Raw genomic sequence first — 22,777 nt, 5'->3', positions numbered from 1 at the left:
GAGTTGGACAAAACTAAACAACAATAAGATTAAGTAGTGCAAATATTATTATCCCTGTTTTACAAACAAGGAAACTGAGGCCCAGGTGAAAGGATTTATTTGTCCATGATCACACAAGTAGTAGATATCAGAGCTGGGATTTGAACTCTCCAAGGCTAATATTCTTTCTGCCTCTCTGTCCACAGTATACTCATATGCCCTCCCCAGGCTCAGGGTCACATAAAGTAGCCCTATGTCCCAGAGCCCAGGCAGATTGACCCCTTCTTCTCAGGGTCCCTCAACCTTCTTGAGTACTTTTCTGAGGCTTAGAACTGTATTCATCTATTCATTTGATCATTTGACTCTAGCAAGGAATTTATCAAGCCTAATGACAGCTTCTTCTCCCTTCTGTAGTCTAGTTTAACATGGGGCCTATAAACTTGTTTGGTTTTCCTTTTTTAAAAACTCTTACCTTCTGTCTTAAAATCAACACAATATGTTGGTTCCAAAGCAGAAGAGTGGTAAAGACTCAACAAGGAGGGTTAGGTGACTTGTCCAGGGTCACATAACTGGGAAGTATCTGATTTGAACCCAGGATCTCTCATCTCTAAGTCTGGCTCTCAATCCACTGTACCACCTAGCTGTCCCCCATAAACTTGTTTTTAAAAAATATTTAAACTGTATTTCAATATAACTAGTTACCTTTATAATCTTTTTATTTTTAATTTTATTTTATGTCTTTAAAAACATTTTTCTAGGGTCCATAGGCTTTCCTAGACTCTGAAAGGGTCCTTGAAATTAAAAAAAAAGTTGAAGAACCCTTGCTCTAAGCTGGGACAACTTGTTTTAACATCTCCTAAGGTCAAGAAGGAAGGTTAGTCAAAGGATATTTATTATCTCTTGCTCCTTTCACCTCAGGGTATTTATTAAAAATGGCATCCTCTGCAGTCAGTTCTTGGTCCACTTCCTGGCCCCCATCATGAAATAAGAAGGCTGTGATCACAAAATTGGTCATCGACAACAGATGGACAGGGTTAACTGTTTTATCCAGATTCATTTCCCCATCTATAAAATGGAATTGAACGAAGAGGCCTCTGCAGTCCCTTCTTGTTCATAAGATGCTGTGATCTGTGGGTTGTTAGTTATGACCAGGGAAAGGGATCAACCCAGGAGCCCTGAAGACAATGGCCCCTTGTGCTGCAGAGAAAGGAAATAGAAAACCTGTCCCGTTTGGGAGGTGGGGGGCGGAGAGACCATGGTGTGTCCACAGCTGGAGTACTGCCAAACTGGGACTATCTAGAGAAGGGCACAGCAGGCTTTAGTAATACTGGAAGTACTCTAGTGGCATTTTGGTCTGTCCCAAAAAATTTGGGCCTGAGTTAAGGAAGAAAACTTAGTCTAAATCTTTTATGTGTGCCGTGGACTCCTTTGGCAGTCTGGTGAAGCTTAAAGGCCCCTTCTCAAAATAATATTTTTAAATGCATAAAATAAAATATAGAGAATTACAAAAGGAAGTCAAGAATATATGTTTTTAATCCTTACCATCTGTCTTTGAATCAATACAAAATATCTGTTCCAAGGCAGAAGAGCTGTAAAAGCTAGGCAATTGGGGTGAAGTGACTTGTCCAAGGTCATACAGCTAAGGAAGAGTGTGAGTTTGGATCTGAACCCAGGACTTCCTGTCTGTCTCTAGGCCTGGCACTTTTATCTACTGAGCCATCTTGCTGCTCCCCAATTCTATTTTAACAAAGGTCATTTTTTCTGTTCAAATTCACCGGCCCCCTGAAATCTATCTCTGAACTCTTTGGGGGTACATAGACCGCAGGTTGAGAACCCCCTGTTCTAAAGAGCTCTATTCTGCTTCTTGGATGTGGAGGGGAAAAGTCAACCATATAGTTGCTTGCTATGAGCAGGGATCTTTAGTGGATGGTTATCAATTTTTCTTTTTCAATATTTAATGAGTTGCATGATGCACTGGAAATTGACTAGGACATGAGATCAGTTTGGTACTATTAACCATCCAGTTGAAGAGGTCACCCCTATTTTCCTGCTGAGAGCTAAATACCCAGCCTTGCCTGTGTAGACAGAGTATCTAGTCCAAAAGGCAGGACTAGTCAAAAACTGTGATTTTGGCATTGCTCAGTGCCCAGACTGGTTTGCAAGTTATTCAAGCCCTCAACAAGTTTTTTTTTATTTGTTTTTAAGTATTTTTCCATGTTTATAGGATTCATTTTCTTTCCATCCCCTCTTCCCTCCCCCCTCCCAGAGCTGACAAGCAATACTACTGGGTTGTACAAATTCAACAAGTACTTTTTAAACAGCTACTCTGTGTCCCACACTATGGTGAATAAAAACAAGGTAGTAGGCATCGTTCCTGTCCTCCAGGAGCTCATAACCTCCTTGGGGAAACAAGATTAGTGCATGGAAATGAGTTAATTTGCCATACTATGTGATAGAGACTTCATGTGCTTTAGTGAGATCTTCATGGAGTAGTTGGGACTTTCGATGAGTATTGAAGGGTGGATGGGGTTTAGCAAGAGGGACGGAATAGAGGTGATGGGGCGTTGTTATTTTGGATGGAATAATCTGATTCGGGTCATTGACAATTATGGTTAACTTAAGGTTTCCAAAAAAAAACAAAAAAAAAACCCTTGATTTCTGTCTTAGTAACAAATAGAAAGGCCAGGGCTAGACAAAAAGAGTTCAGTAATCTGCCCAGTGTCTCATTTGAATCCAGGTTCTCTTGATTCCAGGCCTGGTGCTCTAGCCACTGTGCCTTCCACCTGTCCCAAATTAAGGCTATGGCGATAAATGAGGCAAATAGCACTAACAAAAATGAGGGTGAAATCCTTTTTGGAGAGAGGGCAGTACCCAGTTCCTAATTGTGCCTAATAAAGTTTATTTTTATGTCAGGAGGACTGGAGTTGAACTTGATGGTGAAGGTAGGGAAGGTGCATTTGACTATGCTAATAAAATTGGGGCTGCTTTGGCTGGAAGCATGTGGCGGTGATCAGAATGGGACTACAAATTGTATTACTCTATAGAGTGGCCTCAGACTGAGGAGGTGGATAACCTGATGAAGTTAGGGTGCTTGGCACCAATGATCTAGTTAGGGACCTTAGTACTGGTAGGTGCTACTTACAGTGGTACCTGGAATGATGTACTTGGCTGTTGCTAGTGTTATTGCTCTATTGCGGCCATTAGCAATGATCACGGTATCAATCGACCAGCATTTATAAAGTGCCTGCCCTATTTTAGCCACTGTGCTAGGCACTGGGGATGCAAAGCAAAAACCAAAACAACCTCTGACTTCCTGGAGCTTGTATGCCATCGGATGACCAAAGCCTATGAACATTATAAGTAAAAGCAAACATATGCAGAATAAATAAAATGTTTTTATTTTGGAGAGAGCACTAGCAGCTAGAGGGAATCATGGAGGAAAGTAGGCATTCTAAGAGGTGGAGGTTGGGAAGTTTTGTTATTCAATGCTTTCAGTCATATCTCTTTGGGACCCCATTTGGGGTTTTCTTGGCAGAGATAGTGGCTTGCCATTTCCTCCTCTGGCTCATTTTTACAGATGAGGAAAGTGAGGCAAATAGGGTTAAGTGCCTTGCCCCAGGTCACATAGCTAGTAAGTATTTGAGGCTGGATTTGAACAAAGGTCTTCCTGACTCCAGGTTCAGCATGCTATCATCCTATCTTCAAAGGATCATAGATTTAAAGCTGGAAGGAAGCTTGGAAATCATTTAGCCCAACTCCATCATTTTATAGAAAGAAATGGAAGACCAGGAAAGGTGAAAAGATTTGCCAAAGGAGCTGATTGAGTTGGAACTATGATGGTTATTATGGTATTGGACAACTCTGTTTTGACCAGTAGTGTCCTTGGATAACAAAAGTGTTTATGTTCCTATGAATTTCTTTGGCATTGATGTCAGTGTTGGAAGTGATGGTAGGACTCACTTGGGGTGAATAGTGACTGTAACAAAGACCTGTTGTCAAATAAAGTAGCCCTGGTGTTGATGGGACTGGTGGCTTGAAGTCTTGACATGCTTCATTTAATAAAGGTATTAATGATCAATTAACCAGTCAGCAAACATTTATTAAGGACCTCATAGAAACCAGGATACAAAAACTAAACAGTCCCTGCCCTCTAGGAGCTTATATTCTACTGTGGGGGCAGGGTGGGCTCTAACATGTTCACAACATACAGAATACACAGAAAAAATACTTAGTGAGTTGGGCATGGATACTAACAATGGGAGTGGGGTAAGATAAGGAAAGACTCTAAATAGAAGTAAACTTTCAGTTGATCCTTAAAGGGAGAGAGGGATTGTAGGGGCCAAAGATGAGAGTCAGAAAGTCTATAGCTTTAACAAAAATGAAGGGGAAATCTCAGGTGCCTTCATGAAAGAACATGGAGGAAAGAGATGAGGAAAACAATGATGGGAAAGCGTGGTTTCTTTTACACCAGGGATCCTTAAGTGGCCTCTATCCAGGGTGGCAGGAGAGATGACTTAGTAGAGTATACGTCACACTGTTAGTTCAATTTATAAAAGATATAAACATTTGAAACCAAGGCCATCAGGATTTGCAGCCGGAGTCTCTTCAAGTGCTATTGCCAGAAATTGGAAAGGAGAAAGTCAAGCCAAATCAGGAGGCTTGATGGTGCAGGAGAATAAAAGGGGAGAGGGAGAGGGAGAAAGGGAAAAGTGCTCTTCACACCTCCCTTGGTTTCCTTTTTATCCTCACAGCTTCTTCCTTACTCCTTAGTTTCTCTGTCATATCCAATGCTTCTACTATAAAATAATTTGCAGTCTCCCATCCCCCCAACTCCACTTCTTATACATTGAAGGTTACCCACTAAGTGGAATCATAGTGGCATATCAGAAGCTATTGAGTACAACCTGCCCATTTTTCATTTTAGGAAACTGATTCCAGAGAGGTAAAGTCACTAACCTAAGGTCACAGAGATAGTAAGTACCAGACAGATGTGGAATATGAAACCCCATTCCTCTAACTCCAAAGCCATGGCTTTTTTTGTAGATGTCTTCTTTTAATAAGGGACAATTTGTGTTGATCTATTTCTTTTCTGGATTAGACTTGACTGAGAAGGAGGTAAGAGGGAGGACACAGGAAGAGAGAGTTGAAGAGAAAGAGAAGTTTCTATTGAATGTCATCTAGGGAATGGAGCCAGTGTCTGTAAGGCAGAGGAAAAGGGGCCTGGGACAAGGACATTCCTTAACAAGAAGCTCTATAAGGCCCAGTGAGAGTGGACAGGAAATGAATAGCCTTGAAGTCCTCTAGGGTGTAGAGCTCTGAAAGATTAAGCCTTTGGAGTGCTAGTTTGAGACCTAAGAAGACTACCTTAGGTCTTCAAGCAGAGGCTAGATTACAGCTTGTCAAGGGATGTCATAGAAGGGTGCCTTTTTCTTCTCTTCCTCTTCTTCCTCCTCCTAAAATTTCTAAATCATCTTTTGTACATTATCTCAGTGGAACCTCACAACAACTTTGTGAGACAGAAGTATAATTATAGATATTATTGTCTCCATTTTACAGATCAGGAAACAGCCTCAGAGAGGCTAATTCACCTATGGTTACAGAGTTAACAAGTGTCAAAGGAAGGCTTCTAAGCCCAGTCTTCCTGACTCCAACCCCAGTCCTCTGTCAACTATATCACATCACTTCTTGTTGAGCTACTGGTTGGATTTAATGGCCTCTGAGATTTTGTCATTCCATAATATTGCATCCTTCCATCTCTGACCCTTGAAGTAATCTAAATAGCTTCAGGATTTTTTCCCCTTTAACTCTGACCTTGCTCCTTTGCTGCAACCTATTTGGTAGCAAAGGAGTCTTGTCCTTGTTTCTTGTGTTACCTTGTCCTCTTTCCACAGCCTTCTGGGAAGATATGAAAGTTCCCAATCCAATATGATTCTTTTTGGATGGGTGAGGAAGGAAGATGAGGACATTGTTGATTTGTGAAACTATGGGAAAAATCAGTGAAGATTTCATATTTAACACTCCTGAAAAAGTTGGGGACCCACATAGTTAGCCCAAGAGCCTCTATTTCTCTTACTTTACCCCCAACCATTGCAGGTCACTACTGTCTTTCAAAGTAACAGCTCCTAGTCTTATTTATTAGTTCAATAGTTCTTTATCTTTCAATTTTATTAATTTCTCTTTTAAATTTTTAGGATTTCCAATTTCATTTTTATCTGGGGTTTTCTAATTTGTTCTTTTTTTTCTCATTTTTTAAGTTGCAAGCCCAGTTCATTGATCTCCTCCCTCTTTATTTTGTTGGTATAGGCACTCAGAGATATATATTTTCCCCTGAGTACAGCTTTGGCTGCATCCCATAGATTTTGCAGGTTGCTACTGTCCAAGGGATCTCCTCTTGTTGATATGACCAGTGAGGGGGATTCTTTTTCATATTTGAACTTTTCATCTGCATTTTCCGGGCTCTGATAGTCATCCCTCTGCCTCCGGGCTCATCCACATCTGTGCTTGTCTCTCGTTTCTTGTTATGGAAAGCCAGAACTATACAGCACTTCATCCTCTTACTCTCTTTTTTCCTACAAACCCCAAAGCATGCAATCTCTTCCCAGCACCCTGCAGTGAATTGCCTCCTTCCCCTCTCTGATGCCTGGGGCTGACGAGTCCTGTGAGGGTGTACTCTTAACCACCCTGGGTAGATCCTTATGAAAGAGGGTGAGCCTAGGGCCAGGGGCTGCTTTACATAGGGGATTTTGCTTTGGGTCTCCCATGGAGCTCTAGGTAGGAGGAGCATAGGAAAAGAGGTAGAGAGGACAGAGAGAGATGCAGAATAGAAGAGAAAACGGAACCAGGAGCCTGACAGGGGAGAGAGTGTGGGTGCATGGGTGTACTACATTTCCTGTCCGTGGGCTCTCAGTAGCTTCCACTTTCCTTCTTTCTGTCTGAGTAATTTCTCCCCCACTCTTGGTTAGAGGGCTCTGGAGACATTTGTGAGAGCTCCAGAACCCCACCATCATCACCCAGTTCTTTCCTCCTCTTGGCTGTTGAGATAGAATGGAAGGACAGTAGATTTAGAATGAAAAGGGGTCTTTGATATCATCTTGTCCTAGGATAACATGACTAGATTTAAAGGGGACGTCAGGTGCAGTGAGGTAGCTTTGTGTATTGAAAACTAGGCCTAGAGACAGGAGGTCCTGGGTTCAAATCTGGCCTCAGACACATCCTAGCTGTGTGACCATAGGCAAATCATTTAACCCCCATTGCCTAGCCCTTCCTGCTCTTCTGCCTTGGAACCAATAAGGTAAGGATTTTGTTTTGTTTTTTAAAGAAGGGACCTTAGAGGTCATCTAGTCCAAACATCCTAATTTTGCACATGAGGAAACAGAGGCTTAGAGAGGTTAAAATACTTGTCCAAAGTCACAGAGATATTTATTAAGTGACTGAGGTGGGTTTAACCCTAGGTGTTCTTGGCCCCAAGTCCACCACATCAGACTGTATTTCTGTTCTGCTCACAATGTGGTAGGGAAAGTGAGTGGAAGCAATTGCAACACCACCCTTCCGTCTACACCTGGAGGCTATAATTTTGCCCAGAAACAAACCACTAGGATAACACCTTAATACTTTTGAGTAAGAGAAGACTCTGAAATCCTCTGAGTGCCTGTGTGTGTATGTGTGTGTGTGTGTGTGTGTGTGTATGCTGGAGATGAAGGGTAGACAGGTCTGGGGTAGCCACCTAAATCCTTGTGTAACATGGGTACATTGTAATGAAAGCTGAATGGGGAAATAAGGAAGGGATTCATATTTTTCTTCATCATATCTGGAGAACTAGTCGTGCTTCTTAGCCCAGAAGAACTAGGTCTGGCTAAACTAGGGTTGATCTGGGGAGAGTTTTCCTCATTTGGGAGTGGCCCCTCTTCCTGCCTCAGTCTCCCCGATCCATCCCTGACACCAGGGACTCTGAGCAGATGGAGTAGAATTGGAAGTTGGTCCCAGTGCTTGGATCCTCAAGAAGCACATTTAAATGTTCCCAATTAGGCCCAGATCTTGGGTCTTGTCTTGGGGCTGCCCTGGTCTGTTGCTGACTGGTCTCCTCTGGAGTGGGTTATTTGAAATAGCATTTTCTTTGTTACATCCTGTGACTGTGGCTCACTTCCTCCAGAGGGGCAGGAGGCAGGCTGCCAGAGGGGTTGATGGTGGAGGGCATGTGTGGGGGTGGGTAGGTGGGTAAGTATATGAATTCATGGGACTGATCAGGGAAAGGGGAAGGGGCTCGGATGAAATGGGATCAGAAAGGTCCATCAAGAGGTTTAGCAGACTCTGGTAGGAAGAGAGGAAGGAGAAAGGAACTGGGCAGAAGGATCTTAAGAATTCCCCATAGCAATTGGATTTGGGTGGAATTTGTCACCGTGTGGGAGGGGAAAGGAAAAGAACAGAAGGAGGGAGAGAGTGGAGAGGAGGCAAGTGCAGCAGCTGGAAGGCTCTGGAAGCAGCCCGCCTGGGTTGTGCCCACAGCAACAGGCCCCAGGGAACAGAGCCAATGGCCTCAGAGCGGCAGGTGGGCAGGGCAATGCTGGCATGCCTGAAAGGCAGGAAGCTTCTTGGATCTGAGGAGGTGGAAGGAAAAGCCATGTTTACGGAGCAGACAGTATTTTCCCCAAAATCATTGTAAAGGGAAGTCAAGGGGACTTCCTGCCTGTGTTTGGGGGTTGGGGGAGGGTGATGAGACTGAAGAAGGGTAAAATGAGGTCATGGGTACAAAATAAGCTGGAAGGAGAGTAACCAAATGTGTTAGGAAAAGTTGGGACCAGAAATGGGAACTTGGGTGCCAATATCTGGATCTGGATCTCCAAAATCTAGAGGAAACAAGTGAGGGTTTCAAGGTACAAGTTCTTCTTTGAGACTGGGGAGAAACTTGTGATCCAGGTTAACCCCCTGTCCCCTGCTGACCCCTCTGCCTCTCCTCTGGCAGGTGGAGCCGCTTGGAGCCCAGTCCTCTGACCGACCGCATCTTACCAGAGGCTTGACGCTGGGATTTGTGGATTTGCGGATTTGCATGTGTGTGCTTTTTTTTTATTTTTGAAGTTTAAAATTTTCTTTAAAAAAAACAAAACCCCAAAGCCAACAAGTCCAGCTCACCCCTCCCCAGCCGGCCTCCTACCCCTCATCTAGCCCACGATGCCCTCCAGTGGTGCCACCACCGTGGACAACAGCAGCTCCAGCCTGGAGAGGGACGAGGACCGCAAGGTGAGCAGCTGTTGTGGGTCAACTGCTTTAGAGTCTCTTGGTAGGGATGAACCTTGGGAGGGGGAAAGAGGGTGCACCAAGGTGGCATGGCTCGGTGGAGGGGAAAGAGAGGGCATGGAGGAGGTACATAAAAAAACTAACCAGATGCTGGATGGGGAACCTACATAGATGCTTCCTGCTCTGTTCCACACCACTAATGTTCAACTTTACTTGCCCTCCCCTACAGCTGTTGGCTGCCTCCCTAAAGGGGAGACAGTAGTTGGACTTTGGCAAGATGGTAAGCTCTACTGAGCTACAGAATCTATGGGCTATCTCCTAGGGGCCAAACTGGAGAAGAAGCCACCCTAGACCCTCATGTTCTGATGCAATGAAAAGATCACTGGACCTGGTTTTGTTTTGTTTTTTCTTTTTTTTTTAAACCCTTATCTTCTGTCTTAGAGTCAATTCTATGTATCGGTTCCAAGGCAGAAGAGTGGTAAGGGCTAGGCAATGGCGCTTAAGTGACTTGCCCAGGGTCACACCGCTAGGATGTGTCTGAGGCCAGATTTTATAGACCTGGCTCTCAATCCATTGAGCTGCCCCCCTGGACCCATTTTCTGACCTTGGCTCCAGCTATGTGATACTGGGCAAGCTGTATAACTTTACTTAGCCTCAGTTTCCTCATCTGTAAAATAGGGTCAGTAATACTTGTTGCTGTGAAAATGCCTTAAAAGGCTGTAAGTCACCATACAAACATGTGGTGTTTGTATAGTGGTGGTAGGAGTGGTAGGATGATTTTTTCAAAGAGATTGAAAGGTTATCACAGACAGGGAAGGACTTGATGTCAGGGGTGGAGGTCCCATGCCCCAGAGGAAAAAGCATCAGGGCCCATGGTCAGCCCAGGCATCCTCCTCCTTAGAATGATTCTTGACTCCTCTTTCTGTCACTCTCTTAAGCCCATCACTAGATGTGCATTTATTCACTGACTGGCATAGCCTCTGGCCAGTGTCCATCAGGAACAGTCACTAGATCTCAGCCAGCAAAATATGGATGCTACTTTACTACTGTATCCCTTGTGGATCATTGGGCCATAGTCAGCATTCTAGCTTCACAGACCAAAAACAGAAGCAAAAACATTCTGGTAGACATATTGCAAACGCGTATGTGTCTACACACAGAGAGGGAGATGGGTGTGTGCAAAGAGGCGTGTACACGCATACAGCATACAGGATAGAGCGTCACTCCCTGTCAGTTCCTCCCTCCACCTACAGAAGCACAGGCATTTCCATGCTGTGTGGCACTGAGATGGTTTAGGCAGTGTAAAATTTAAGTTCATATCCAATAACTCCAAGTATTATATTTTATAAGGTTTATTAATAATCACTTGAAGGAGAAGAAATAAAAGGACAAAAGTAAAAGCCTGCGTAGAGCCAGCTTTCCCAGCCAGGATCAGGGGAAAAGAGATACCAAGGGCGGAGCTACACAAAACTTATATCCTCCCTATGTTAGCATGTAGCATGAGAAAGAACATGGGAAGCTGGGAAAGAGGGTTTTGGGGGACACAATTGGAGACATCAGTGGAAAAGAGAAGGCACGGAGAATGTGCAAGGACATAAGAGCAGTTACCAAAATACACGTATGCACAATTGCTGAGAAAGACCCAGATATCTGAATTTTTAAAAAAAAACAGCAGCTACGTGGCTCAGAGGATTGAGAATCAAGCCCAGAGATGAAAAGTCCTGAGTTTGAATGTGGCCTCAGACACTTCCTCGCTGTGTGGCCTTGGGGAAGTCATTTAACCCCAATTGCCTGACCCTTACCACTCTTCTGCCTTGGAAATGATACTTGGAACTGATCATTGATTATGAAATGGAAGGTAAGGGTTTAAAAATAAAAAGGAAAAGTAACACCCAGAGATCCAGATGTGTCCAAGTAGAGGAGACTCTCCTCTGGGTAATTTGTTGCCTTCAAGTTGAATCCGAGGTGCCAGGGTCAGGCAGAAGGTTCTAAGGCACCCTGAGGATGAACAGTGTGGGAGAGGCTGGGGACAAGAGAAGACCAAGAAGAAATGAGAAGTGACAGCAAAAAGGAAGCAACGAAGGAGGACAAAAACCACCTGGAACAAAAGAGCTTGATTGTGGTTGTGGATATTGTCGCTAATTGAATGACAAGGGCATGTGTGTGTGAGTGTGTGTGTGAGTGTGTGTGCGCGCTCATGCTCACACACCTGTGTGCATTTGGCTATTTCTTTCAGCATTCACCTCTAGGCAGTGTTCCTTCCCTCCCTCCTCCACATTCCTGTCCCAGGAGGAGAGCATCGTGCAACCAGAGCTTAAAACTGGAAATCATCCTGTCCAAATGTTCAGAAAGGCGAAAGTGACTTGTCCAAAGTCACACATTTTCTCCAGGCAGTGGTATAGTCAGGGTTGGCCGTGGAGGACTTCCTTTTAGAGAGGTTCCTGAAGGCTCTGGCAAGGGCAAGAGTAGCAGGGCCAGAAGTGTCCGTAGCAGGTGAGGGATGCTGAGAAAGGATGAGCTCAGGTTGCTTAGAACTGGAGGGGGAAAGAAAGATGAGCAACAGAGAACATGATACCCTACATCTGGACAGTGCCTTACAGATTACAAAGCATCTTCTTCCACAGGCATGTCCAGTGCTGCCCCGGCCAATATCATTTCATCATGCCATTAATATATTATAGCCGAACTCCATGCCAACGTCACAAATCTCTACAGTCATTTAGTTACATTTATGACATCGTTCCCATGTAACTAATTGCCCTCATTCCCATTCTTCCACATAATATACTCTCTTAGAGAAACCAATTAATGACATTAAGCGATATATACTCATTTATGACTTTATTTGAGGCTCAAAACAATCCTTTGAATAGTAGAACAGGCATAATTATGCCAATTTTACAGTGACAGCATATCATAGTAGTTAGAGCCAACTTGGAGTCAAGAAGACTTGAGCTCAAGTCTCACCTCTGACATATTGTCTGTGGCTCTGGGTAAATCTCTCTTTTTTTTTAAACCCTTACCTTCTGTCTTGATATCAATACTGTATATTAATTCCAAGGCAGAAGAGTGGTAAGGGCTAGGCAATGAGGGTTAAGTGACTTGCCCAGGGTCACACAGATGGGAAGTGCCTAAGGCCAGATTTGAACCTAGATCTCTGGGTCTGACTCTCAGTCCACTGAGCCACCTAGCTGCCCCTGTAAGTCTCTTAATCTAAGCAACTCTCTAAGTTACGGAGGAAAGCTGCTCTTCCTGAGTTTCCCTACCTTGAAGAAATCACAGGTCTGGTACAAAAAAATAAAAAAGGAATTGCTACTCAGAGAGGTTACGAGAACCCCCAAGACTATGTAGCCAGAAAGTGGCTGAGCCAGGCTTTGGATGCTGCTTCTTAGTCTTGTGATCCTTAGTTCAATGTTGTGATTCTCCATCTGGTAAAAGAACAGGAAGGAAGGAAAGACCGACAGAAGGAGGAGGGAGATTGAGAACGGAAGTGACAGCTCATTGCGAGAAAAGAGAAAGGGCTTGGGTGAGAAGAGAGGGGAGGACAGTGGCAAAGAGCCAGGAGCTGTGAGAGGTTCAGTTTGAGAGGGAGGACCCACATCCTCGTTGGACAAAGCTGCCAACCTTCTGAAGCAAAGAATGTCCAGAGAGAAACGATAATAGAGGAACGCCAATTAGAAAAGGACAAGAAGAGAAACCACAGTTGGGCAGATGGGGCTGGGGAGGACTCCTTAGGACATTTAGTTCTTGTCTAGGAGGGACCACATGCACCTGACCTCAAAAAGGCAGGTGTCCAGCCTAATCTTAAAGATTGGGGGGCAGCTGGGTGGCTCAGTGGATTGAGAGCCAGGCCTGAAGATGGGATGTCCTGGGTTCAAATCTGACCTTCTAACTGTGTGACACAACCCCAATCACCTAACCCTTACTGCTCATCTGCCTTGGAAACAATACACAGATTTGATTCTAAAATGGGAGGTAAAGGTTTAAAAAAAAAAAGATGATCAGAGTTGGAGATGTCTAAATATTTATGAGTAATCCTACGTCTCTTACTACCTGTATGGCCTTAGGCAAGTTCTTTAGCTCTGAGGATCTCAGTTTCTACATATATTAAAGGAAGGAAGGAGCTGATTCAGGAGGTGCCACAAATCTCTTCTGGTCCTAGATCTATGACCCTATGAATTTTCCCTGTGCTTCCTGACTTTATGACTCAGATATTCTTCTGAAGACTGTATTTGGAGGGCTTCTGTCAGGCCTTAAGGTACATTGCTTATGTCTCCTCCGAGTAGCAGGAGACAAGCTCATCCTCCATCTAATATCACTTGAGGTGGGTCAGTGTAAAGAGCATCGGACTTGGAGTCAAGAAGATCTGAGTCTGAATCTCAGAATTTCAGAGTCCAACCCATATCAAAGAAAAATCCCCCCATTCTCCCACAACACACCTAATAAGTAGTCATCCACCCATTGGAGACCTTCAATAAGCAGGAACTTGTAGCCCGGCTCTATTCCTACCATCATGTGAGATTGGGCAAGTTACTGAACCTCTCTGAACCTCTTTGAAACCCCATCTATGGGGCATAAATAATATCATGGGGTTGGAGCAGCGAGGTGATGCAGTGGATAGAATTCTGGGCTTGCAGTCAAGAAGACACATTTCCTGAATTCGGATCTGGCCTCAGACACTTACTAGCTGTGTGACCCTGGGCAAGTCATTTAATCCTGTTTGCCTCAGTTACCTCATCTGTCAAATGAGCTAGAGAAGACAATGGCAAACTACTTCAGTATCTTGGCCAAGAAAACCTGCAAGTGGGGTCTTGAAGAGTCTGACACGACTAAATTAACACAATAAGAAACATGGGATTGGCAAAAGAATTAGGTTAGATAATTAGATCATTACACTCACAAAAACACATAATTCTCTGGTCTCATTAGGCAGCCCCCAGTAACTTGTCATTTGGCCTCTGTCTGTTTCCTCGTCCAGGGTAGCAGTTTTTACTGGTAACCCTAGAAGTATGTGGAGATCGTCCATGTCTTTGTCACAGGATGGGAGACTCTGATTTGCTCCCGAGGGGTGGGAGGGGATCACCCCAGGACTAAGTGTCATTATGGGGAGGCATCAGGCCCCCAGCACCAATCCCAGAGGCGAGAGCTCCCTAGTACTTGGGCCAGGCCAGGCTGGCATGAACATGTGGGATCCTTTGAATGTGAGGCAGTCTTCCAAACCACAGACCTCTGGGGATCAGCGCCTCTGCCCCAGCCTCCTTTTTCCTGAACTCGTTTCCCCCCTCTTTCTGTGAGAATTCATATGCTCTGTTTTTGCTTCCCAGCTCTGCATGCAACACTGTACTCTGCCCCTAGTCTCCCCTAGCCCATTCCTCAGGCACCCCCAGACATCTCTGCTTGACATTGTCACCTGACTCTCTGCAGGGTAGGAACTAAATATCTGGTGACATTTCTCCTTGTCTGTGTCTCTTTGTGCTTGTCTCCACTTAGCAGCAAAACTAGAACGGCCTTTATGCATCCGCTCCAGCTTCAAAAACTCTCTTTTCCCCCATTATAAAAAAAAAAAATGAACAGTTTCACCTCTGAATATAGTGTGATATTATCCTCTGAAAGCTTTGTTCCTTCACTATCAGCACATCCAGTTTTACTTACCAGAAAAGAAATGCTTATGTGGCCATGCTTAAGTGGAATTTTTTTCTGACATTGCATATTTATTTTTATAAGGATGGCTAGGTAGCACAGTGGATAGAGAGCCAGGTCTGGAGACAGGAGGTCTGGGTTCAAATTTGACCTCAGACACTTCTTAGCTGTGTGACTCTGGGCAAGTCACTTAACCTCTATTTTCTAGCTCTTACTGCTCTTCTGTCTTGGAAGTATTAGTATTGAGTCTACAAAAGAAGGGTAAAGGAAGGAAAGAAGGAAGGAGGGAAGAAGGAGAAAAGGGGAGAGAGAGAGGGTGGAAGGAAAGAGGGAAGGAAGGAGAGAAGAGAAAGAAAGGAGAGAGAAGGAAGGAAGTAGGGGAGGAAGGATGGAGGAAAGGAAGGAGGGAAGGGGAGGAAGGAGGAAGAAGGGAAGGAAGGAAGGAGAGAAGGAGGGAAAAGGAAGGAAAGGGAGGAAGAAGGGAAGGAAGGAAGGAAGGAAGGAAGGAAGGAAGGAAGGAAGGAAGGAAGGAAGGAAGGAAGGAAGGAAGGAAGGAAGGAAGGAAGGAAGGAAGGAAGGAAGGAAGGAGAGAAGAAGAGAGAAAAGGAGAAAGGGAAGGAAGGAAGGAAGGAAGGAAGGAAGGAAGGAAGGAAAGGAAAGAGGGAAGGGGAGGAAGGAGGGAAAGTGAGGAAGAAGGGAAGGAAGGAAGGAGAGAAGGAAAGGAGAGAAAGGAAGGAGAAAAGGAAGGAGAAGAAGGAAGGAAGGAAGTAAAGAAGGAAGGAAGGAAGGAAGGAAGAAAGGAAGGAAGGAAGGAAGGAAGTAAAGAAGGAAGGAAGGAAGGAAGGAAGGAAGGAAGGAAGGAAGGAAGGAAGGAAGGAAGGAAGGAAGGAAAGGAGGGAGAAGCTGGAGTTTGAAGTATCCATAAAACAAATAAGGGAGTAGGTATTGCACAGTGGAAAGGGTACTGAAACTAGAATCAGAGGAACTGGATTCAAATCTCTGGCTCTACTACATGCTACCTGTGTGACTTTGGACAAGTTAATTTCCCTCTCTGAGCCTCAGTTTCCCAATCTCTGAAATGGAGGGGCAGGATATAGTGTGGAACTGAATAGTCTATGAGGTCCTTTCCAGCTTTTAAATGTACATTGCTAAGGAGGACAAGAGGGGCATATCTCCTCCAAGGCTCCCCACCAAACATTGGCAGACCTGGCTGCCTCATTTGTTTCCTGCACACCCCCATGAATGGGCCCCTTCATTTCTCAGATGGGGGGAATGGGTCCCGTGTCTCTGGGAATCGGCGCTCTATAGCTACCATCTGGTTTGAGCAGTGGCTGCTGGGGTGAGTCAGTGGGCACTGTTGCTATGACCAAAGTGTCCCAGCATGACCCTGTCCCAGAGCTGAAGCTGGGGGTCTCCCAGGCTTGCTCTCTTGCTTTAAGCTCCCAGCAATGTAGCAGCAGACACCGGCAGGTAAGAACCAAAGAAGAAAGTGAATTGAGTCTTGTTCGAAGGTGTCCAGAAAGGGCTGGGAGAGGGAGGGAAGCAGCTGGGGTGCCTGCCAAGAAGGTGGAGTCCAGGATTGCCTTGGGCCCAGCACTAGTGGAGCTGAACTGAGTGGAGCTCCGAGGAGAGTGGGAGTGGGAGGCAGCTGGGGGGGGGGGGGGAGGGCATTCCACTGAGCCTGGGAGAGGGCAGAAATGCTGACTGAGCAAGCCCGGACTGCCTGCTTCCCCCAGCATCTGGGGCCGGCCACACCTGGAGCCCTTCTTACTTGCTATTTGACTGGGGAAGTGACTTGCCTTCTCTGGGCCTCATTTTCTTTGTCTGGAAAACAAAAGGGTTGAGCTGGATGGCTTCTAAGGGCCCACCCAGTTCTATAGTTCCCCAAATTACTTTGCATTTTTGTTCCTCTATCACGTTTCACTCATGTCCAACTCTTCTTAGAGTTTTTTTGGCAAAGATACTAGAGTGCTTTCCTTTTCCAGCTCATTTTACAGATGAGGAAACAGAGGCAAACAGAGTTCAGTGACTTGCCCAGGGTCACACAACTCGTATGAGGCCAGTTTGGGGCCAGATTTTAACTCAAGAAGAGGAATTGGCAGTTATTTTGCATTTATTCAGCACATATTACCCCCATACAAATTGTTTTCCCCTGTAGAACGTAAACTGCTTGAAGACAGGAATTGTTTCATTTTTTCTTTGCACCTCCAGTGCCTGCTCCAGTGCCTACCACATAGTAGGTGCTTAATCAATACTCATTGATTGATGGGCTGATGGATTCTTTTCCTCCTCTACAGGGATGGCCACAGAGTAATTAATCCCCCACCGCACCCCCAAAGAACAGTAGTAATAGCTAGCATGTCTATGCTTTATAAAAGTTGTACGCCAATTGGGAAATAAAGATTTTTTTCAAGTTTCTATAACATGCAGGGGACAATGGGAGATGGAGTCCCGGACCTGAAGTCAGAAGGACCCGAGTTCAAATCTGACCTCAGATACTTACCAGCTGCAGGACCCTTGGGCAAGTCACATAACCTCTGTTTGCCTCAGAAGGAGGAAATGGCCACAAGAGAGCCCCATGGATAGTATTGGCGTGCCATGGCCCAAAGGGTCACAAAGGCTCAGGCACGTCTCATGACAGCTACACAAGGGATTTCTAGGAACTAAGGATGCATTTGGGCTGGGGATTTCTTCTTCTGGTCTTGTGAATTGAAAAATGTAAGGAGCTCCTTAGTGAGGAAACTCTCTACCAAGACAGTATAATTGGCTTCTGTTCTATGGCCTTTTCTGAGAGGAAGGGAAGAAACAAGTATTTATTAAGTGCCTACTATATGCCAAGCACTGTGCTGTGAGATTTAAAATATTATCTCACTTAACTCTCAGAATAACTTGGGCAGTGGCTATTGTTATCCCCATTTTACAGTCAAGGAGCTTGAGGTTAAGTGACTTACCCAAGGTCACATAGCTAATAAATGTCTCAGGCTGAATTTTTTTTTAAACACCAATTTTTCTGTTTTAGAATCAGGGGGGTATTAAGTGACTTGCCCAGGGTCACGCAGCTTGGAAGTACTTATCTCTGTATGAATTCATATTTCTTGAGATGGGATATATCTCTCTATATGGCTATTGAACCACGGCTCTATCTGTGTGGACTTGTATTCATCTAGTACCAAAAAGAGGAAAGGGAGTTGGAAAAATTCAAATCCTGGCTCTGCCACTTACAACTCATATGGCCCTTCACCTCCTTGGGCCTCAGTTTCCAAATCTATAAAATAAAAGATGAGATGGCCTCTGAAATCCCTTTTGGCTCTCCAGCTGTGACGATGGAACTAGGTTTCAAAAGCATTTTTAAGAGGGACCTTTTGTAAAGCGCTTTATAAATGTCAGCTCGTAGCACTGTTATCATGAGCATCCACGTACCATGTGTGTTTCTCTGTTCTTAAAGGCTGTCCTGTATTTTCTGGGTGTGTGTAGTACATCCTTATAACACAGCTTATCAGTGCATAGATTTGGAGGCAGCTCAGCTCAGCTCAAATCATGCCTTTGGGAACAGAACAGCTGCATGAGGGCACAGTCTGGTCTAACAGGATTAGCCACAGGACAGGTGTTTGCCCAGTTCCCTGAACACAGACAGGGTGCTAAATGGGTTACTCTCCGGCCCGCCTGGAGGTGCGCTGCTGGACTGGATCTGTCATTATTCCCGAGCGTGTCTTTGTGCACGTGCCCCCATACACTGGCCAAGGTCTAAAATAAGCCTCAGAAAACAGACCAAAAACAACAACCCTGAATTCCTACCTGAATGGCCGAATCTTTTCCATTTATATTATGATCAGAGAGCTGATGTTAAGGGACCTTAGAGGTCACCCCTTCTTTGACACAGGAGGAATCAGAGGTCCAGGGTGGTAACGTCTAAGGCATGAGGTCCTATGAGCAATAAGTGTCAAAGGCAGAATTTGAACCCAGGTTTTCTGATCCAAATCCAGGTCCCCCCCCCTTTTTTTTTAACTTCCTGCAGACTCAGCTCCTGCATAGATATACGGGGTGTGGAGTCAGTGTGCCTGGGTAAGCGTGGAAATAACTGCATTTCACTGGAGAAGAGTGTGTCTGTCACTGGGTGGAACCTATAGATCCAGGAATGGCTGCTGAGGCACTTTGATGCATATTTTTTCACTTATATAATTGTGTGTATGTGTGTGTTTGAGAGACAGTGACAGAGAGAGCAATGAAAAGATGAGGGGGGAGGGAAGGGGGAGAGAGAGAGAGAGAGAGAGAGAGAGAGAGAGAGAGAGAGGAGAGAGAGAGAGGGAGGGGGGAGAGAGAGAGGAGAGAGAGAGAAAGAGAGAGAGGGAGAGAGAGAGAGGGAGGGGGAGAGAGAGAGAGGGAGGGGGAGAGAGAGAGGGAGGGGGAGAGAGAGGAGAGAAGGAGAGAGAGGGAGGGGGAGAGAGAGAGAAGGAGAGAGAGGGAGGGGGAGAGAGAGAGAGGGAGGGGGAGAGAAGAGAGAGGAGAGAAGGAGAGAGAGAGAGAGAGAAGAGAGGAGAGAGAGAGAGGGAAGGGGAGAGAGAGAGAGGGAGGGGGAGAGAGAGAGGAGAGAAGGAGAGAGAGAGGAGAGAGAGAGGGAGGGAGAGAGAGAGATAGGGAAGGGGAGAGGGAGAGAGGGAGGGGGAGAGAGAAGGAGGGAGAGGGAGAGAGGGAGGGGGGAGAGAGAGAGAGGGAGGGAGGGAGGGGGAGAGAGAGAGAGGGAGGGAGGGAGAGAGAGATAGGGAAGGGGAGAGAGAGAGAGGGAGGGGGAGAGAGAGGAGAGGAGGAGAGAGAGAGGGAGGGGGAGAGAGAGGAGAGAAAGAGAGAGAGGAGAGAGGAGAGAGAGAGGGAGGGAGGGAGAGAGAGAGATAGGGAAGGGGAGAGAGAGAGAGGGAGGGGGAGAGAGAGAGAGAGGGAGGGGAGAGAGAGGGAGGGGAGAGAGAGAAGGAGGGAGAGGGAGAGAGGGAGGGGGAGAGAGAGAGGGAGGGAGGGGGAGAGGGAGGGAGGGGGAGAGAGAGGAGAGAGAGAGGGAGGGGGAGAGAGATAGGGAAGGGGAGAGAGAGAGGGAGGGGGAGAGAGAGAGAGAGGGAGGGGAGAGAGAGAGGAGAGAAAGAGAGAGAGAGGAGAGAGAGGGAGGGGGAGAGAGAGAGGAGAGAAAGAGATAGGGAAGGGGAGAGAGAGAGAGGGAGGGGGATAGAGAGAGAGAGAGAGAGGAGAGAGAGAGAGAGGGAGGGAGAGAGAGAGAGATAGGGAAGGGGAGAGAGAGAGAGGGAGGGAGAGAGAGAGAGAGAGAGAGAGAGAGAGAGAGAGAGAGAGAGAGAGAGAGAGAGAGATAAGGAGAGAGAGAGAGATCTATGACCTTTCCCCAGGTTTTTTTTTTCCTTCTGTGTGCATATGTATCCCTAGTAAATTTCACCTTGGGTTGTTTTTTTTTTCCTTAAAAGAGTGGTAAGTGGCAATGGGGGTTAAGTGGCTTGCCCAGAGTTACACAGCTAGGAAATGTCTGAGGTCAAATTTGAACCCAAGACCTCCTGACTTTTGTGCTACCTAGGCTTCCTCGTGTTTTTGCAGGATTGTTTTCCCACATGGCTGAGGTCCCTTGGGCATTTCTTCCCAGTTTGCAGAGTATTAGGCACTCAGTGAGGAAACTGCTGATGAAAGCATAGATTGGTACCTAGTCTGCAATTCAGTCTTAGGGCAGTCTGGGCCACTGAGAAGGAAAGCAAACTGTCCAGGGTCTTAAATACAGTATATGTCAGAAATGAAATTGGAGGGGACAGCTGGGTGGCTCAGTGGATTGAGAGCCAGGTCCAAAGACAAAAGGTCCTAGGTTCAGATCTGGCCTCAGACACTTCCCAGATGTGTGACCCTGGGTAAGTCACTTAACCCCCATTGCCTAGCCCTTACCACTCTTCTGCCTTGGAACCAATACATAGTGTTGATTCTAAGATAGAAGGTAAGGATTTAAAAAGAAAGAGAAGGAGGAAGGAAAAAAAAACAGGAACCCAGGTCTTCCTAACTACATGGCTGGCTCTTTATCCATCATGCCATAATGCCACTAATCCTCATTTTATAGATGAGAAAATAGAGGTTTGGGGAAGTTAAGTGACTTGCTCAGGATCACTCAGCTAGCAATTATCAAAAGTAGAAATTCTTTAACTTAATGCCAAGTCTCTGTCCACTTCCTGAGAGCCATTTCTTTCTCTCATACTCTCAGACTATAGAACTTCAGTTTCTCCCTGTCTTTTATGTCTCCTATTCTACAAAACAAACAGAACTCATTTGATCCTCCTCTTCCAGTGATCTTTGTTTCCTTCCCTCCTTTCATCGTTTAACTCTTTCCATAAATGCCCTGCACCTAGAGCCTTAATTTTCTTACCATCTTTTTATTTTCTTTTCCCCTACTTTCTCTTCTTAAAATTTTAGACCCTTACTTTCTGTTTTTGTATCAATTCCAAGGCAGAAGAGCAGCAAGGACTAGAAAATGGGGGTTAAGTGACTTGCCCAGTGTCCCACAGCTAGGAAGTGTCTGAGGTCAGATTTGAACTCTGAACCTCCCAGCTCCAGACCTGGTACTCTATTGAGCCACCCAGCTGGGCCTTCTCCAACCTCTTTTTAATATAGGTGCTGCTCTGACCACTCAGTTGAGACTGTTCTTTGTAAGATCATTTGGCCAAGTCCAGCCATGTTTCACATGGTTATGGATTTAGAGAAAATTTAGTTTAATCCCCTCATCTTTGCTTCTAAGGAAACTGAGGCCCAGATATGTTGGGTGATATGCAGAGGTCATCTAGATGGGTAAATAGCATTTCTGAACCCGAGACCTCTGGCTCTAGATCAAGGTCTTTCAATTCAAATCAGTAAGCATTTGTTTTTTGTGTTTTTTTTTAATCAATGAATCAACAAGCACTTTTTAAAGAATTACCATTTTTATATATAACATAGCATCATATGTAATATGACAATAAAATAACACTTTTTATTTGTTATACATATGAAGTAAATTATAATAAATACGGTTATCCAAGAGAAACAAATTCTCACATTAACTATGTCCAGAAATCTGTCTCATTCTTTTCCCTTCTCTCTCCTATCTTTTTCTCCTCCCCAAGAAGACAGGTAGTATGATCTAGGTCATACATATATTATCATATAACACATGTTTCCCTGTTCATCCTATTATGAAGCAAGTCACATATTGTTAACCTTAGAGGAAAAAAGGTTTATTTTATGATGCTTATCAATAAATTTTTATTTAAAATAAATTTCATCAAGATATTTTAATTGCCTTGACTTTTAAATTTCCCTTGATCCTTCTCCTCCCCAATTGCTCATGTCCAGAGCCATCTCATAGAATGCTAAGTGTTTATTAAGCATCTTCTACGTGCTTGCTGTGTGTACAGTCATTATGCTAAGTCCTGGGAATACAGATACAAAAACAAAAATCCCCTGCTGTTCCTTGCTTAAATTCCCAACTTCCCTCTTGTTGTCAAAGGCACCACTATCGCCATAGTTGCTCCAGCTGGACGAACACGAGAGTCTCCCTCAACTCCTCACTGCCTCTCACCTCCCACATCCAATCTGTTGCCAAGACCTGTCAGTTTTACTTTCAGAACAACCTCTTTTGGCTACCTTAATACTTCCACCCTGATTCAGTCCCTCATCCCTAATTATTGCAATAACCTGCTGGTAGATGTGTCTGCCACAAACCTCTACCCACTGCAGTCCATCCTCCATTGAGCTGTCTGCCTGATATTACCAAATTGCAGATCTGATGACATCCTCCCTCACTCAATAAACTCCTGTGGCTCTCTATCACCTCCAGGATCAAATATAAAATCCTCTGTTTGGTGTTCAAAGCCCTTCATAACCTAGTTCCCTTCTCCATCTTTCCAGTATCCTTGCACCT

The 22,777-nt window shown here is 45.0% G+C and overlaps 1 protein-coding gene across 2 annotated transcripts in view; it reads left to right on the top strand.

Moving 5' to 3' along the window:
• The window catches only part of DNMT3A (DNA methyltransferase 3 alpha), a 166,579-nt gene that overhangs the window by 27,088 nt on the left and 116,714 nt on the right, over positions 1-22,777 (top strand). For both annotated transcript variants that reach the window (XM_007475932.3, XM_016423800.2), the window contains exon 2: positions 8,939-9,213. In XM_007475932.3, the coding sequence (XP_007475994.1) occupies positions 9,145-9,213 (69 nt within the window). In that variant the 5' untranslated portion in view covers positions 8,939-9,144. The remainder of the gene's footprint in view (positions 1-8,938; positions 9,214-22,777) is intronic.

This window comes from Monodelphis domestica, chromosome 1 (assembly GCF_027887165.1).
Source record: "Monodelphis domestica isolate mMonDom1 chromosome 1, mMonDom1.pri, whole genome shotgun sequence".
NCBI classification, from domain to species: Eukaryota; Metazoa; Chordata; class Mammalia; order Didelphimorphia; family Didelphidae; genus Monodelphis; species Monodelphis domestica.
This window is presented reverse-complemented; position numbering and strand designations above follow the sequence as displayed.